This window comes from Callorhinchus milii, unplaced genomic scaffold, assembly GCF_018977255.1.
Source record: "Callorhinchus milii isolate IMCB2004 unplaced genomic scaffold, IMCB_Cmil_1.0 Scaffold1, whole genome shotgun sequence".
In the NCBI taxonomy this organism is placed as follows: Eukaryota; Metazoa; Chordata; class Chondrichthyes; order Chimaeriformes; family Callorhinchidae; genus Callorhinchus; species Callorhinchus milii.
Window position 1 is genome coordinate 16277491 of NW_024704742.1, and position 18920 is coordinate 16296410.

At 42.4% G+C, this 18920-nt stretch overlaps 1 protein-coding gene across 1 annotated transcript in view; it reads left to right on the forward strand.

The window, feature by feature from the left end:
• Positions 1-359: 359 nt before the first annotated feature.
• The window catches only part of LOC103177349 (DExD/H-box helicase 60), a 45808-nt gene continuing 27247 nt past the window's right edge, over positions 360-18920 (forward strand). The window contains exons 1-13 of the mRNA XM_042337532.1: positions 360-671; positions 1648-1717; positions 5078-5267; positions 7389-7745; positions 7941-8054; positions 8319-8486; positions 10252-10407; positions 11521-11662; positions 12628-12786; positions 13991-14093; positions 14792-14907; positions 16158-16351; positions 17282-17537. Coding sequence (XP_042193466.1) covers positions 407-671; positions 1648-1717; positions 5078-5267; positions 7389-7745; positions 7941-8054; positions 8319-8486; positions 10252-10407; positions 11521-11662; positions 12628-12786; positions 13991-14093; positions 14792-14907; positions 16158-16351; positions 17282-17537 — 2290 coding nt within the window. The 5' untranslated portion in view covers positions 360-406. The remainder of the gene's footprint in view (positions 672-1647; positions 1718-5077; positions 5268-7388; positions 7746-7940; positions 8055-8318; positions 8487-10251; positions 10408-11520; positions 11663-12627; positions 12787-13990; positions 14094-14791; positions 14908-16157; positions 16352-17281; positions 17538-18920) is intronic.

An 18920-nucleotide genomic window follows, 5' to 3' on the forward strand; every position in this document is an offset into this window, starting at 1 on the left:
AGAGAGGCACAGAGAGAGGGAGAGAGGCACAGAGAGAGGGAGAGAGAGGCACAGAGAGAAGGAGAGAGAGGCACAGAGAGAGGCACAGAGAGAGGGAGAGAGAGGGAGAGAGAGGCACAGAGAGAGGGAGAGAGGCACAGAGAGAGGGAGAGAGGCACAGAGAGAGGTAGAGAGGCACAGAGAGAAGGAGAGAGGCACAGAGAGAGGGAGAGAGAGGCACAGAGAGAGGAGAGAGGCACAGAGAGAGGGAGAGAGGCACAGAGAGAGGGAGAGAGGCACAGAGAGAGGGAGAGAGAGGCACAGAGAGAGGGAGAGAGGCACAGAGAGAGGGAGAGAGGCACAGAGAGAGGGAGAGAGAGGCACAGAGAGAAGGAGAGAGGCACAGAGAGAGGGAGAGGCTCGGCTCATGGCTTCTCTGGATCACGGTCTCCTGCAGGAGGCGGAGGGCGGCGGCGGCGACAGTGACCGGAGTGGGGATCCGGAGTCCGAGCCCGAGAGCGGGGAGGGCGAGGAGGATGTGGAGGAGCTCTCCCTGGACAGGCCGGAGGGGGAGGGGGAGGAGGAGGAGGACGTCTTCTCTGAGGTGTCCGAGGATGAGGAACCGTCTGAGGATGACGACGAGGACCCGAGTCCCGGGGCCGCGAGCACCAGCGACCCCGACCCGCTGGCCGGTGATGTGGCTTTTGAATTAATTAATCAATTCATTAAATTAATTTGTTTATTTGTTTTTGTTTGTTTGTTGATCGTGTTTCAGATCTGTGTGTCTGTCTGTCTGTGTCTGTGTGTGTCTCTGTGTGTGTGTCTGTGTCTCTGTGTGTGTCTGTCTGTCTGTGTGTGTGTCTCTGTCTTTGTGTCTGTGTGTGTGTCTGTGTCTCTGTGTGTCTGTCTGTGTGTGTCTGTGTCTCTGTGTGTGTCTGTGTCTGTCTCTGTCTGTCTGTGTGTCTCTGTGTGTGTCTGTGTGTGTCTCTGTGTATCTGTGTGTCTCTGTGTGTCTGTGTGTGTCTCTGTGTCTCTGTGTGTGTCTCTGTGTGTGTCTGTCTGTGTGTCTGTGTGTGTCTGTGTGTCTCTGTGTGTGTCTCTGTGTCTGTGTGTGTCTCTGTGTGTGGGGCCTGTGCTGCCCGACAATTTTAATTTATATTTTAAAATCTATATATTTACGAACCCCCCTCCAAAAGACTCCTTATTTTTTTGCAATCGGTTGATATACGTTTTCAAGGTAATTTTTTTGATTTGGGTTTTGCTTTGTTTTATTCTGTCGCCTCTGAATTCCCAATGAATTGAGATGGTATCCCTCCCCTCTCCCCCCTCCCCCCTCCCCTCTCCTCCTTTGTTTTGCAAATTATTGTTTTTCAAAACAAAATACAGTTTAAGGTAAAACAAAGAGATGCACGAAAAACATTTTTTTTTAAAAAAACATAAAATATGTGTATTTTTCAGGGTTTGATTGCAGTTGACCATCTCCCCCCCCCTCACACTCACAGAGCAGAGACTGGGGGTGGGGGTGAGGGGGGGGGGGACAGGAGGAGAAGCTTTTACTGTTATTGTCTTTTTTTTGTGTGTAAAATAAATTGTGGAAATGGAGTCGTTGCCGCATCGATCCTGATTTTCCTTCCTTCCCTTTTGTTGGTGATGGTGTAAAACCCTCAGATCTGCAGAAACACATGGACTACCTGCGAGGCCTGCGGATGAGGCTGCTCGCCAGGCTCTCGCGGGGCGGGTAAGTCAAGTCAAGCCGTCACTTGTGGTAGTTTTCACGTGAATCCTGACAATGACCAGCGCCAAAAACACAGCCCTCACTCCCCCCCCCACACATGGCGGTGATTTACAGCTCTCCCCCCCCCCCCCCACACACACACACACATGACGGTGATTTACAGCTCTCCCCCCCCCCCCCCCACACACACACACACATGGCGGTGATTTACAGCTCCCCCCCCCCCCACCACACACACACACACATGGCGGTGATTTACAGCTCTCCCCCCCCCCCCCCCCACACACACAAACACGGCGGTGATTTATAGCTCTCCCCCCCCCCCCCACACACACACACACACGGCGGTGATTTATAGCTCTCTCCCCCCCCCCCCCACACACACACACACACACATGGCGGTGATTTACAGCTCTCCCCCCCCCCACACACACACACACACACACACATGGCGGTGATTTACAGCTCTCCCCCCCCCACACACACACACACACACGGCGGTGATTTATAGCTCTCTCCCCCCCCCCCCCCACACACACACACATGGCGGTGATTTACAGCTCTCCCCCCCCCCACACACACATACATGGCGGTGATTTATAGCTCTCTCCCCCCCCCCCCCCACACACACATACACACACATGGCGGTGATTTATAGCTCTCTCCCCCCCCCCCCCCACACACACATGGCGGTGATTTACAGCTCTCCCCCCCCCCCCCCCCCACACACACACACACACACACGGCGGTGATTTACAGCTCTCCCCCCCCCCCCACACACACACACACACACACATGACGGTGATTTACAGCTCCCCCCCCCCCCCACACACACACACACACACATGACGGTGATTTACAGCTCCCCCCCCCCCCACACACACACACACATGACGGTGATTTGCAGCTCTCCCCCCCCCCCCCCCACACACACACACACACACATGACGGTGATTTACAGCTCTCCCCCCCCCCCCCCCCCACACACACACACATGACGGTGATTTGCAGCTCTCCCCCCCCCCCACACACACCACACACACACACATGGCGGTGATTTGCAGCTCCCCCCCCCCCCCCCCGGGGGAGGAGAGGCTGTGCTGCCGCTCTGGTGTTCAGGCGGTGTGTGTGCGAGGCTCACGCACTGATGTGACTGTGACTCGGGAAGTGCTCGGGGCACGAGGTACAGTCACATCCAGGTCGCGCTGTGCATCTCCTGCCGCTGGAGCCCAACCCCGGCCCGGCCTCAAGCACATGTCGGGGCCTTTCTTCCTGACCCTGCCCTGCTGCCTGTGCTGCCTGCCCGCCCTGCCCTGCCCGTGCTCCCTGTGCTGCCTGCCCTGCCCTGCCTGCCCTCCCTGTGCTGCCTGCCCTCCCTGCCTGCCCTGCCTGTGCTGCCTGCCCTGCCCTGCCTGCCCTCCCTGTGCTGCCTGCCCTCCCCTGCCTGCCCTCCCTGTGCTGCCTGCCCCTCCCTGCCTGCCCTCCCTGTGCTGCCTGCCCTGCCTGTGCTGCCTGCCCTCCCTGCCTGCCCTCCCTGTGCTGCCTGCCCTGCCTGTGCTGCCTGCCCTGCCTGCCTGCCCTCCCTGTGCTGCCTGCCCTGCCCTGCCTGTGCTGCCTGCCCTCCCTGTGCTGCCTGCCCTGCCCTGCCTGTGCTGCCTGTATCCTGCAGGGGCTCTGCCTTGTTTGCTCACTTTCCAAGCCTTGTTGTGTTGCTGTGGTGGCAGCCAGACCAGGTGTTTTTTGTGACTCAGCATATTGCTGCTTTTTGGTTCTTTTTTTAAAAAAGAACAATACTTTTTTTTAATAAAGAACATCATTCACTTCCGCCCTCTCCCCCCCCGCAACACACACACACATCTCCCCTCATTTCAATCAAGATGCAGCTTAACATAGTTTTTTTTAACACAAGCTGTTATATCTGTTTAGCCACATGAGGCCCCAAAACTCATGTGATCGGTTATAACACTAAAGTTAGTGGGATGTATATCTATTTTATGTGTGTACTTTTTAATATTATGGATGCAAACAAATCTTGACCACCCCCCCCCCCACCACCACCCTTTGAATGCCACAAGCAGCAGTTAGAAATCAAAGTGATTTTGAAATGTATTGTTTTACTGTCAGCGCTTGTTTGATGTTTAAAGTCATTCAAATGATTTGTTAACTTGGGCCGAACTTTACTGTGCAGTTTCGGAATTTTTTGCGACCGGTGGAGATGTTTTGGGGGTGGAGGCTGGTGAATGGTATTCGGAGATATTGCACTGAGAACTAATTTGTCGATGTTGAGTGCTACTCATTCTCATTCTGCAGAACTGATAAATAAAAAGGTGGTATTTGGGCTTGATTGAGCAGCTATTGCAGTTATTAACACAAGGCTTTACCTGCGTTAATGAGTTTAATTACAAACGGGATTACAAAGTACGATAGTGCCACAACAGTCACAATTTTTAGGCCCAGTGTTTTTGGATTTTAGTCAGCCAGGTTTCCTACACATGGAGACCCATCATCATGCTTAAGAGTATACAAGCCAGATAAGAGTTCCAGCTGAAACATGTGCCACATATGTGCCACATAAATTTCCATGTGTTTGAAATGGAGTGTGCACTCTCCCTACATATCTAATTCCAGAGAGTATTGGACATAGTTGGCAAGAGCCAAGGCTTGGGCACCTCCCATGTGTGTTGGGATTCTCTGGAGTCAAACCAGCTAAAGCTGCATAGTTTGCCATTGAAAGCACCGTCTGGCAACAACAACAAATTACGTTTGTGTAGCGTCTTTCCTGTTAATCTTCCTGATGCTTGTCCTTGGATCACCAGACCTGTTAGGGCTTTGGCTTGCAGGGTTAATAGGAGCTGATTGGGAAGTATCCCTGCTTCCAATCACTTGTCTGTCCCTCCAAATCCAGCTGATATGCCAGACATGCTGGTCTGTCAGCAGTGCCCTGGTGGAGTACTGAGAACTCGCCTGACTCCACCTGGAATACCGAGACCGGCACAGAGGGTTGATCCAATTCTGACATTCCATTGCCAAGCATCTCACCTTAGAGTTAGCTGGAATGTCGAAATCGAGCCAGCTAGAGGGGACCGTCTCCGTAGGCCAGTTCCTGTGCCGATTCCTCACTTCTGTATTTATTCTGTTATCTTGGGGAATCCTGCCCACTAAATGTTTGTAATCTTTTCCTATTCTTTGATTTATACTTTGTTCTTGTAAGGTTGTAGGTGGCCCTGGGTTTAACATAATTGGTTCTATCTAAGTTGAATTCAATGGTCACTTTTATATAAAATATTTTCAAAACGTGCAATCATTATTCTGTGCATTATTCTGTACTTTTCCGTGTAAAGTAACTCATCGGTTTTCTTTCAGACGTACTAGCCTGCTACATGACTCAGTGGAGTCTGAATTTTTTGTGATCGATGGAGATTCATTAATGATTGAACATGTGGAGGATAGCACCTTTCGTCATGGACAAAATCTGCACCTTTTCTATTTGGTGGAACGATTTTTGGCTGACTTGACAAACAAAGGAGCAAAGTATGTAATCGTGTTCTTTAAGGTATGTTTCACTGACTCTTTCTAGTCTCATTGTAACTGACGAAGCAGTGGGGATAAAATCCTACTTCAGTTTGTGACAAACTATATATGTTTCACCAAAAAAATAAGCTGTTCAAACTATTGTGTCTTCGCTGTGCTAGTTCCTCACACAAGCTAATCCGGAAGCATTATTGGGGTTCAATTTGTGATATTTTCAATTTAGTTTAGTTGCATTAGTGGCCTTGTTTGGTTTGTACATCTTGTTGCATTGTATCTGAGGAATTATGAATTTCAAGCTGGAATGTAGGAGGAGGTGGAAAAGTTTTGAAGTTTTAAGTTTTGCATTTGCACATTGTGAATTTTACAATCTTATTTCCAAATCAGAAGCTGCAATCAGTGCAACAAATCAGCTTGGGAATGTTGCAAGTTAGACACCATTATAATGCAATGAACAGCAGCCATTGAAATTGACTACATTCAAATAATAATAATAATAATCCTTGCATTTGATATAGCGCTTTTCACGTCGGGAGGACGTCCCAAAGCGCTTCACAGAGCACACTAAAGTAAATTGACTGTATATTTGCGGGCGAACGCGGCAGCCAATTGCGCACAGCAATGTCCCACAAACAGTCGTAGATTGAAAATGACCAATTTATTATTGTTTTTGGTTTTTGGAGGGATTATTATTAGGCGTGTGGAGTAAGGAAACTTGCCCAAGGTTTCGACCTGCCTGGAATTGAACTCAGGTCTCTCGCTTGCAAAGCGAGTGCTCTAACCACTGAGCTACAGGACTCCAAAGTCTTCTAGTTAAGGAATAAAGGGCAAGAATGTCCTCTCATCATGAAGTGTAGTTTGGAAAGCGCTCTGGGACGCTGCCCCACGTGAAAGGTGCTATATGCATGCAAGTTGTTGTTGTGCACAGACTTTGGCGATGTATGCATAGAATGGGAAAATTCTATTGCAGCAGAAGACTGGCACAATTATTACTACATGCTTTTAGAAATAATAATTCAAACAAACCATGATCTTCATTACCAAGATTCATTGTACTATCTGTCCATTTTAAATATGTCGGAAAATGATAGATAACACTGGCCACAGTGGATTAATTTTCAAAGCACTGTACGATTATATTCCAAATGAATAATCGACTGAAGCATTACAAAACTCAGTTTTATATTTTTCTACATTTGCACAATTATGCCACATTTGTTTCACTCACAAAATACACAGTCAATCCACTTTACAATATATTCTGTGAAGCGCTTTGAGACATCTCAAAGACGCGATAAGGCGCTATATCAAATGCAAGGATAATATTATAATATTAATATAATATTATAATATTAATATTATTGACCCCATTAAAAAGTGAAACAGTATATCTACAAAGTCCTCAGCAAACCTCTCAAACTCTCATTGAAGTTCTGTTCTGTTGAAAATTGAAGGTTATTTCAAGTTCTGGAGCTGATTCTGACCAACCTTACACAATGCAATAGTGCAAATATTTGATCTCTCATGCTGAATTATTGAGAGCGAATCACAGAAAGGCCAGAATTAGACTCCTATGGGATTAAAATCAGAAATGTCAGTTTATTGTGCTTTCAGTTATATCCCCCCACCAGACCTCCCAGAGTCAGGCTTCTCACCCCAGCTCAGGTGCCCAGCCAGCGGTGTCCAGCCCTTTGAGATATCTTCCCCACGTGAATGGCACTAAATGAATGTAAACTCTTTGTGGGACACTGCTGTGCGCAAGTGGCAATTTCGCTCACAAAATACACAGTCAATTCACTTTACAGTATATTCTGTGAAACGCTTTGAGACGTCTTGAAGAACTGATATGGCGCTAGATCAACTGCAAGGATTGTTATTATTGTATTGCACCTTCCAGGGGGAAGGTTTAACTTTTGTGAATTGCATTTAGAAGAACCTTTTTCTTTGGTAGAAAAGTACAATGAACAACATAGTATAAATTGACATGTGCAATCTTTAAAAATGTTGGCAATAGACCAGAGACGGTTCTTTGTTAAAAGAATACCTGACTGATATATTGTCATTGCAAACTTATGTAAAGTGCACAACTCGTACTTGAATGTTAGTAACTATTTTGTAAATCCAGTGCATTGTTTTTCCATTTTAGGATGCTGAATCTATGTGGTCCAACAATTTCTATCTTCTTTCATTACGTATGGCACTAATTCTTCATCTTCAAAACAACACAGAGGTTCCTGTGTTTTCCGATTTCACCAATTGTTTCTCTTCAAAGTGGCAAGACTTCCTACATGAAAACTACCCCTATTTCATAATGATCAGTGACCAGGCGTACCATTTAGCTAACAATAAAGATGTGTGCACGTACATGTTAGATGTCTTCATTTACCACACCCTGGGAAATGAAATCAATGTTGTACTGACTTCTGGCATGTGTTCGGATGTTCGCCGAGTTTATGGATATCACGTCACCAGCAAATCGTCTGGTGTTGCAACATTACAGAAGGTATGCATTCTTTCTCACATAATATGGACAAATTTTTTATTCAGTTAGTGTACAGCATGTGTATGTGGGTGTCAAATATGTATATTAAGAACTATCTTATCCTTAAGACTTCTCTCTTCATGTGCCCAATTCTCCCACTCGCTCACTCTTTGTGTGTCCTTGCCTTTGTAAAATAAAATTGCAATTTTTTTCTAGGGCCAGAAAAAATTGGAACGTGCTTATAAGGCCATTGTGTCCACCTTATCCAAGCATTTCATGAATGAGTCTATTGGAGATGACCAAAAACACAGGAGAAATATGCAAGAAGAGGTAAATTCTAAATTTATTCTTTAAGTAGTGTTTCGAGATGGTTATCCTACATGAAAGGTGCTAATCAAATGTAAGTTTTGTAAAAATGTCCTTTGAAGATGCTGAAGTAAATTGCAAAATCAATTTGGATCCAGAAAATTAAAACTTTTGGTTTAAATATAGGATCTCAACAATGGAAGGGAAACAAAGTGGAAAATGGTTGCTTGGAAAGCTGTTGTCGTTAAATATCTGCATTTCTAACCAGAAACATTTTTTCTGTGTCAGGTGAAGCAGGACCTTTCTCAGCTACAGTGCTTATTGCCTGATGGCTCAGATATAAGAAGATTGGTTTGTGTTGTTTCATGCTCAGTGACTCTCAAATGCTTCATGAACACGTTGAAAACCACAGAAACCTCCCAAATAGAAAATGCTAAAACAGGAACTAGCAATGTGGTAAGTTATCTTTTTACCATTTGGATGTATCGCACAAGTATTCTTTTCTTTTTACACTGATTCTTGCAAATTTTTAGCAGCCTGTATATCAGTTATGTTAAATTTGTAGTCGTGACTGGTCACTTAGATTGGTTTTGTATCATGTATTTTCGGATCTCCAAAGAATGAAAGCACTGGCACTCAGAATGTGAACTGTACCGATGTTTTTTCATCCAGTCAAACATACAGTCAGTTCACTTTACAGTATATTTTGTGAAGCGCTTTGAGACTTCTTGAAGACGTGATAAGGCGCTATATCAAATACAAGGATTATTATTATTATAATTTGTTGAGATATCTTATTAAATGGGGAGATGAACTGTACTCTTTAGCAGTAAGAAAATTACAATGGTGATGGTCAAGAACAACTTGATTGTGACATTGCCCACCTAAATCCGCTACAAGGTTTCCAAATCTCTTCACTCTCACACATTTAGCTCCTTGACTTGGTAATCTTATCTGATTTTCAGTTAGACAAGCAAATGGTGAAAGTGACAAGAAATGCTGGTGGAGGAATGAGTATCCTTAAGCAGTCTTGTCCGCATGAGCAACTTCGGCATCTTTTGGAGCCTATATCGGTCCAATGATCGAAGATTATAGCCCTGTTTATCAGGCCAGAGGGGAAAAAAGTGACTTGCCCAAAGCCATTTGGACCAGTTTACTTGGTAAGGATTCCTGTTCCACATCAGAATCCATTCTCAGTATCTGAAATGTGGCCAGGCAGTTCGAAAAGACTGAGTGGAGCAGTACCACGGAGTTCTGAAGCATTAAACTACATTTATTCCAGCAACACGAGAGCCTCTGTGGCTGCAACTCAAGGTATTAAGAATGCGAAAGGTGTTTATAAGTTAACAGAAAAAGCATGCATGCATACATCGCTTCTACCTACGGAATTTGCTTTACTGCAGGGTAAACAAAAACTAGCTTGAAATCCTGGAGAGGTGCTTTTTTTTTTCTGAGCCTCAGGACTTCCAAAGTTAAAGTTGTCTCTAATGGTATGCATTGCCAATTTTTTTGTTGACTGACAGCGATGCTTATTTTTGGCCTGCATATATCAGCTTTTCCTCTGAGATGAGAGAGATGCTATAGTGGACTTTCAAACAGCAGTAATGCACAGGAGCTTTTACACATATCCATTTGTTTCTGTTCACATTTCTGATTCTGTGGAGTGTTTCCTGTGCTGTAAATAGAACAAACTTATCTGGGATGAGGTGGTTGTTCTTTCATCTGTAAAGATGAGTTTGCTACTATTTTTATGCTATGCTGTGATAACTCCTCTCTTCCATTCTGAAAATTCTCTCTCCCACATTAAGCAATCATTCTTATTAAACCCCTGGATCACATCACTTCTATATTCATAAAACCACTCCATTCTTTCGTCCTTTCGTTAAAGGGTATTTTCTGCTTCAGGTGGTTCTCAGTTTAGTAATCTGTTAGGCCCCATTCATTGTTCTTTGATACTCCACTATGATGATGACACGTTTCTTTGTCCAACGATATACATGGTCTGATTGCTTTTATTCCTCATTGTGATAGATGCTGCAGAGCACAGATACCTTTGCTATTACGACTTTGATTCTATATATATGTGTGTGTATGTTTCTGTTTGCTTAAATAATCTACTTAACCTTTAAACGTTTAGACTGGTAAATACTTACTGTGCTGAGTAGTAATTAAAGGTGTTGTATCCTGATTATTTTTTACATTTGCTGGTTGCATGAAACAGGAAAAAGATCAAGTTTTATCATTTGAAGAGGCGAAAGACTTGTGCCGTTTATACTGTGTACATGTGGCCTTATTGATTCACTTGCCATTAACTGAACGAGCTCAGAAAACAACTGGATTTGAATGGTCCAAACCACTGTCTCATTTTCTCGAATTGGTAAGCTTGAAGGTTTTTTTAATGCCAGACTTTTGAATTAAAAAGATACAGTAATAAGTTTTAAATCAAATTATTTATTTATGTAACTGATCAGCTACCCAATCCTATCAGATTGAGTAGCTGATCAGTTAAAATGATGAGGAGAGGTGGTTGAGCCAAAGATGCTGGAATAAATGAATTATTAATTCATAAATGATAATTAATTAAATGATAATAAATGATAATTAATTAATAAATTAATAAATTAATTAATAAATTATCTACAGACCAGCACTCTACACTATATACAATTTTATTAATTTATTTCCAGGTCATCTCATTCTTCTGTTATTATTTGTAGGTAGGTCCTGTGGCCATGTAATTGAGGTGAATGTAAAGGGATAATTTTGCTTCTGCTTTTTTTTAAAAAAAGAAATAGTTTACATTCCCCTCCTCATTCCAAATTTACCTCACGTTCGTGTTGGTTGCTCAACTCATTATTTATGGAATGTTGGCTGTTGCAGATTGGCTGGTGTGTTTGCCTACGTAACAACATTCCCTCAATTTTGTATCAATTATATTTTTGTAAAGTGCTTGGACATTTATTTTTACAATTTTGAGAGAAGAAAAAATATGCACAAAGTCACTGATTTGAACACAAACATTTACTGACTTTTCCAAGTGCAATTGGCAGTTGGAAATAGCAATTAGTGATAATTCTCTAACCTAACTGATCTTTTACAGATTTTTTTGACGGTATACAAATATGTGGATTATTAAAGTGAATGGAATATTGTTAATCTTAAATACAAATACCTTGTCAAATACAATATAAATGACAAATTCATATACTATTAATTGATGTGGGTCCAACAATTGATGCAAGCTAAAACTAAGACCATAACATACAAATGGAATTTAGTAAATTGTTGAAAACAAAACTATATAAAACTGCAGGGAATCAAAAATAGATGCAATAATTGGGATTAGCACAGGTAGCTTAGGTGCTAGGTTGGGGGAGAAGTCAGCATTAGCTCAATTACTTTGCTGCCATTTTTTGGACTTTATTTTGAAATCAGTCTGAATACAAATAGTTTGCAGTGCTTTAAACTTTTTTTACATTTTAATTTCCAGCAAAATATGTGTGGATACCTTACTCTGAAGAATATTGGTAGCACAAAGAAGTGGAGTCGCGACATGAAGCATTTATGTGACTTGAGTGATAAACTACTGTTCACAAACGTAGTTCTTCACAGCAGAAAATCAGATCTCACTGGTAAGAGTATCATTATGTGTGAGGGAGCTTTCCCTTTCTGTGCCAAGCAAAATTCTTTCTTTCATTAGTTCAGTCTTTTGGACAGTCTCTAGTTCACTGTAATAGCAATTTCTTTTGTATTTGCTTAATGTTATCATACCTACTGATGGTACATCTTCTTATGGGTTGCTATGAAGACTCTCCCTGCCTTTGCAGACTAGAAGATTGGAGGTTTAAGAACCGGAGTACACCATTGAGCTTGCTGAGCCTGATCCAACATTTTATTAGGCTGATCTATAATGTACTGTAATATTATTTCCCTGTCATTTAAGCATATCCTTAGATACTCCTGCCTACCTTATCTTTTGAATATAGACTCTACCTGGAGGGATGCCCCATGCTTACCTAATTCCAGACAATATAAGGTGGAGGTTGGCATAAGGCAAGCCTTGAGGAGCCTAGAGTGCATGTTGGGGTATCGCTGGAGTCTTAACCAGCTAAAACCACAATGCTTGCCATTGAGAGCATTATCTTGCAGGCTTCCTGCTGCTTGTCCAGCTAGGATGACCCTACCCATTAGGGCTTTAGTTTGAAGGGTTAACAGGAGCTGAATGGGAATAATAATACTTCTCAGTTACCAGTCTCCCTCCCAAGTCCCTTCAAACTGTTGTGTCATCAGCAGTTATCTGGAGTACTCTGGACCCTGCTGGCTAGAGAACCAGACTATCTAGACTGTTGCAGAGAATTATATTTAGATGTGGTCCTTAACTTGTCAACCTCAAAAGGGTCTTCAGTCCAGAAGGCTTGGGGTTCCAATCTCATTGGATGCACTCAACGACTGAGCTACCCTAGTTAACAAAGTTCCATAGGTTGACTCAAGGTTTGAGGTTCGAATACGACTTGGAAAACTCATTTCCACCACCACAAACATTGCAACATAGAGCTATTTTAGATTGTTGTACACTTTTTTTATTTTGTTTGAAAAGAGTTCAACATCCAACTGGGAGAGGTGATTGAAGGTGAATACCAGCGACTGTGGGACACTGTGTCAAAGTTAGCCTCTGGCTGTGACATTGGGAAAGCATTCCCTTTGCAGGCGACTACACGAAACATTTTGCAAGAAAATGACCATTCAGTGAATGAAGGTACTTGAAACTCCAGTTTTATGTTCCAATATTTCATTAATTTACTCACTGAAAATGTTGCATTTGTGGAAGTCCATTAATTAACATAATTTAGATATATTTTACATAAAAAAACTTGCTCTCTTATGTGCTATCAAAAATATATGTAAGGGCTTATTTTGTCAAAGCAGTTTTTATTTGGAGGAAAGAGTGTATGGTTTTTGGCTGGGAAGTGGAGTAATGTCCTATTTTCAGCTGTCTGTCCGCAATCAAGGACATTGCTACAGTATAAAGCCAGAGCCGGTTAAAGTTGTAGCTGTCTGCTTAACAAATGTACGGCAGTACTAACCTCACCATGTGACCTCTCTTTTAGGTTTCTCTGAGATTATTTATGTTTGTTCTGAATTTCATCTATTTGATCCTAATCATGTCAGGAGGGCGAGTCAAAGCGTTTCACAGGATATCCTGTAAACTGGAGTGACTGTGTACCTTGTGGGTGATCCGGCATGTGTGTTGAATAAGTGCACGGACACAACAATGACAAACCAACTTGCACAAAAATAAACTTATTACAGTTGTGGTTCCAATCATCAAATATGGTTTCCCTCTCCCCATTCCAGGGATCAAATCTTGGACTTTATTGGGCTGTATGACTCAGTAGTATAGCAATAGATAATGCGTTCATCCAGGGAGTGTCAACACAAAACCATTCTCCCTTCTTATCCTGAGAGTGCTAATTTATGCTGGCTAGCAGCAGCAGCTAATCTAGTTTGAATGGTCTTTCTTCATACATAAGGTCAGTCAGTGAATGTTGATGTGCACCAGTTGACAGTAGGAACTCACCTGAGCATGATCCTGTCATCACTTGATACCCACATACTATACATTCCAACAGGAGTCACTGCATAATGATATGGAACATGAATATCGCTGCATAGCCTTGAGGCAGTGAGGCTAATTGTAGTGACTTCAACTCTTCTGTCCCAGCTCAACTTGTGAAGACCAGAGACTGAATATAGGGGATTTTCCTGACCCGTACAGTTTTTTGTAAAGTGTAATGATTGAGTATTCCACCAAGTACATTTTAGTGAACTGAAACTGCCTCAAATAGAGTTCTGGTCTAGTATTCTGACTGCTCAAAGTCCCTTAAATTCTCTTTAGCTTTGACAAAATAAACTGTGCAGGTGTCCAGCTGACATATTCGTTTTCTACCTCCTTCCCACAGGTCCACTGGAGGTCATACCTGAAGTAGGATTGATACCTCTAAATATCCCTTTGGTGAATGAGTATGCTAGTGATATTCTGAAGGATTTGTGCACAGTACGCAGGTATGTGTATATTTTAAATTCTATTGTAAAAGTTTCCCTTTTTTGAGTGAAGCTATTATGCAGTAGTGTTTAGGGTTGAACTTCCTGATTTTGCCCTCAGATGCCAACTGAATGTTTTAGTTTCTGATAATGTAATCTTGAAGAAACTGACTAGATTGCAGATGCAAAACTGAGCCTGAGATTATCTAGAGTGTTTTGGAATCTTGTGTGTAAGCCAAATTGTGTACGTTTTTCCCTTTATGAACATCACCCATTGGTTTTAAGTTTAGGATCAGCTTGTGTTGATATGCTTGTTCCAATTGTCTGAAGTGGATTGACTGCTTTCTGCCATGTCCTGTAACCTGACTTCTCCCACCATTCCCTCCATTTCATCAGTTTTGGTTTGCTTCATGCCTTTGCCTCAACCACTTTGCCCTCACCCTCTGCAACTCTCTTCTGACATCCCTCCACCTTACCTCTCTCTGCTCCCCCCTCTCTCTGTCTCTTTGCTTTCAAAACTTATCTAAAGAGCTATCTTTAAGCACTTTACCCCATCCTTTCTCCTGCCTCCCTCCTAGTTCAGGATCCCACTATGTCTTGGTAGAATGCTTTGAGATGCTCTTATTGGAAAGATGCTACATCAGTGCAAATTGTTGTTTCTCGCAAAATAATGTTTTGGGAACAATTTAAGATAGAAAATGATTTTGTTTTACCTTCAGTAATACCCGCATGATGACATCGCTAGCAAGAGGCAAGGAGTTTGATGAACGTGTGCACTGGCATTCTTCTAAAAAGCTCAGCGATGATTTTGATAGGACCAAATCATCAACAATGGGTAATGAGACCTTGTTTATATTGTTTGTAGATCGGTGCAATAATTTTGGATTAAATTATGTGCTAGGCGTACAGATAAATGCTTTATAATGCACATATTTGTATTCCATAATTCAACAAGTTTGATGTCCTGCATTGCACCAAACAACCTCTAGGGCTTTTTCCTAGTTGAATATATACAAGATGAAGAGGCAGTTTGGTTATGTTCTTTCCAACAAGCCATGTACAGTTTGCCTCAAGACTGTGTCTCCCCCGACTTATTTATAAGACCCTAAAGGTGATTACCCAGCCAAAACTTCCAACAAGGTAAGACTGCCATGTCTCACATTAAGGAAAACTCCCAAGATAGTATTACATCAAATATACAGGGTATAAAATAATAATAACTCTTGCATTTGATATAGCGCCTTATCACGTCTTCAAGACGCCTCAAAGCGCTTCACAGAATATACTGTAAAGTATATTGAGTGTATATTTTGTGGGTGGAATGTGACAGCCAATTGTGCACAGCAGTGTCCACAAATAGTCGTTTTCAAGGGGGGAATTTGCAAAAGAGATTTGTGAAAATATCACATTACACTAAATCAGGAGCCTCATTTTATTCGCCAGCCTTCATTTCAGACTTTGCCAGCTTGGGATTCACAGTTCGCAGTTTGCAACTCTTGCAGTCTGGAAGTCACAATTAATGCACCAAATCTGGTTTGCACATCTTAGACCCATAACAATGCCAGTAATAATGAGATTCCTAGTGTATATAAAAAAACATTGGTACCATAGAAATTTACAGCACAGCAAGAAGGTCGATCAGTCCATTGTGCTGGCTCCTTTATGAGCAACACTTTCACCTATCTTTTCTCCTGATGCCCACAGGGGTTTTATTTAGTTGACTCATTTTAAAGGTATTTATCTTGTTCCCTCATGAAGGCTAATAGGTACTCTGCCTGAACCACCCCTCCCGGCATGGTATTCCAGATCCGAACTATTCTGTGCGTGAAAACATTTCTCCTAACCTCCCTATTGATAAATATCTTTATTGGATGTGTTCTTTGCTTTTCTTTGACAGAAGCATGTCAAAAACATTCCAAATTAGTTTCTTCCAAGGAAGTTCTTAAATTCCTGCTTGATATTCCCAGGGTACTTTGATACAACCTTTGCATCAAAGTCAAATGGTGTCGTCTGAGGCTCCTATGCTTAAATGTATTTATTACTGCTGTCATTTTGCTCCATCTTTATCCCTTAATATTTGTGCAGGAGAAAAATCCAATGACCCCGAGGTGAGAAAACAAATGCTGAGAAATTATCAGAAGCTTGTGCGATTCCATAGGTTGTACGGATCAACACTGGAGGGCAACATTACAAAAAATATTGTCACCACTGAGCAGGGGATTGTGGCACCAAAGAAGCAGTCGTCCAATGTGTCAGCTGGAAAAAGCAAAAAATTACCTGTGAGTTCATTTTTTAATTTTTATTATATATAGTATTTTTCTATAATAACCAAACAGTGGTTCTTCAGGGTAAACGTTTTTGAAAGTCATTGCCCACTTTATTCAAGTTCATCATACTGGAACACCCTGCCTCAATTCCTTTACCTTGCTTGTCTTCAGATTGCACTTGAAGACGTTCCTCTTCCACCCTATCTACAGTCACCCCCCTCCCATCTCCCCAGCTCCCTCCGATCAGCATGCTCCGGCCTGCTCCATGCCCCTGCCTGGCCTGCCCCACCATCGGCGGTTGAGCCTTCAGCTTCTCTGCCCCCACCCTTTGGAATTCCATCTGCAGTCCCTTCATCTTTTTCAAAAATCACGTTTCGCCCACAAATATACAATCAATTCATTTTACAGCATATTCTGTGAAGCGCTTTGAGACGTCTAGAAGACATGAAAAGCGCTATATCAAATGCAAGGATTATTATTATTATCTTGCTCCCTCCCTCGCCTCCTTCAGGGCATGTTTCAAGATCCTCCTCTTTGACCATGCATTCTGCCTCCCTCCTATCCATGCCTTTCACCCCCCCTGATCCTAATCCCCTGCTCGGGTCCAATTCCCTGACTGTCCAGTACCATGGGACATCCGACATGAAAGGCGTTATACAAATGTAATTTGTTGTTGTCAAACTCCGGTACTGTTAAACACTCCCTACTCGCTGTGAAGGTTGCTATATAAGTGCAAGTTGTTTATGGTTCTTCCATTAAATCTTGAATTCATTACCTTCACTTGGGCTAGTTGTGTTAGCATTACTTGCTTTACATTTCGTCCATTAAATCCTGTACTTTCATTTGGGATCATTGTGGCACTTTCTTGTTCTCCCAATGTCCACGATTTCATGTGTTCCCACTTCATCAGTCACTTGGGTCATTAATATTTTCTTTTAACAGCCCAAGAAGAAAGCTGACATAATTGCTGAAGAAAACATAAAGAAAAAACAGGAGAAGGAGGACCTTAAACTTAGGGACCAGTGGAATTTAATTTCCAGGAATATTACTAAAGAAATCTTTGAGAATTTTGACTATGGAGTTAAAAAGTTGGACGAGTTTCTGAAGAAATGCTCCGGGGATACTGTGAAGCTGATCGCCGAGATGGATGTGCTAGACAGCTGCTTCATACTCTGGGTAGACCATTGCCAAACTACAGGTGTGGACAAATACTTACTCTGTGTAGCTTTTTAAAACTTTTCTTCTCCGTGCCCCAAAGGTGTTTTGGGACCATCCCACAGTCCCTTTGCCTCGCTTCCTCCCTTGCCTCCTTCAAGGCCAGTCTCAAGACCCTTCTCTTTGACCGTGCCTTTGGTCTCCCTCCCACCTCTCTGCCTTCCCTCACCCCTATACCACCCCTCCCCCATGCTCGGGCCCCGACACCTGACTGTCCAGCGCTTTGGGACGTCCTCCCGACGTGAAAGGTGCTCTATAAATGTAATTTTGTTATTGTTGTTTTGAGGCGTTTTATATCCTTTTTGCTGGAATACAATAATAATAATAATACTTGCATTTGGTATAGCGTCTTTCACATCTGGAGGATGTCCCAAAGCGCCTCACAGGATTTATTAAGTGGTGTATACTTCGCTTACTGTGAAGTGGAGTGTCTCGAACGCAGCAGCCAATTTGCGCACACCAATGTCCCACAAACAACCATGAAAAAATGACCAACTTTAATTTTGGGAATTATTGGCCTGGATACCGAGAGTCATGTTGTCCTCTTCGAATAATTCTGTGGGATCCTTAATGTCCACCTGAACAGGCAGATGGGATTTAACTTCTCATCTGAAGTACGGCACCTCCAACAATGCCACATAGCCCAGCACTGCATTGGAGTGTCAGCTTAGACTACGTGAGTTCAAGTACCGACGTGGAACTTGAACCCACAACCTTCTGACGCGGAGGCAAGAGGGTTACCGTGGAGCCAGGCTGCATACAGCAGTTCCTCTGGTCCAAGGTGCCCTTGCCTACCTTGTCTAAGTATCCATTATTTATGTATGAACGTTGATGGTGACGGTTGGCAGATTATAGTGACAGCCAAACTGACAGCTCATATTCACTTAGTTTTACTCTGCTACTAATCATGGAGTCAGATTTAATTTATTGACTGTATTGGTTTTGGCAAATAGTTCCTAGCAGAAGTTTAAATATAAGATTGAAACAGGTATACTCAGTAAGCACCTTCAGGCGTTTATTCACAGATACTGAATAAGTTTATTTTTTGATGAGGCAGAACTTTTTCAATGTATGGATTTTATTTGAGCAATTGCAACATTTGTATCCCCCCCCACACACACATTTTTCAAAGTGATGAAAATTTTTCAAACGCCCAGATTTTATTAATATTTTTATTATTTATTTCTTACTATTTATTATTATTGTCTCTTATTAAAAATTATTAAAAAGCCTGATAATAGCCCTTAAAAAAAATTGGTCATTTCAATCCACAACTGTTTGTGGGACACTGCTGTGCACAATTGGCTGCCGCATTTCGCCCACAAATATTCAGTCAATTCATTTTACATTCTATTCTGTGAAGCGC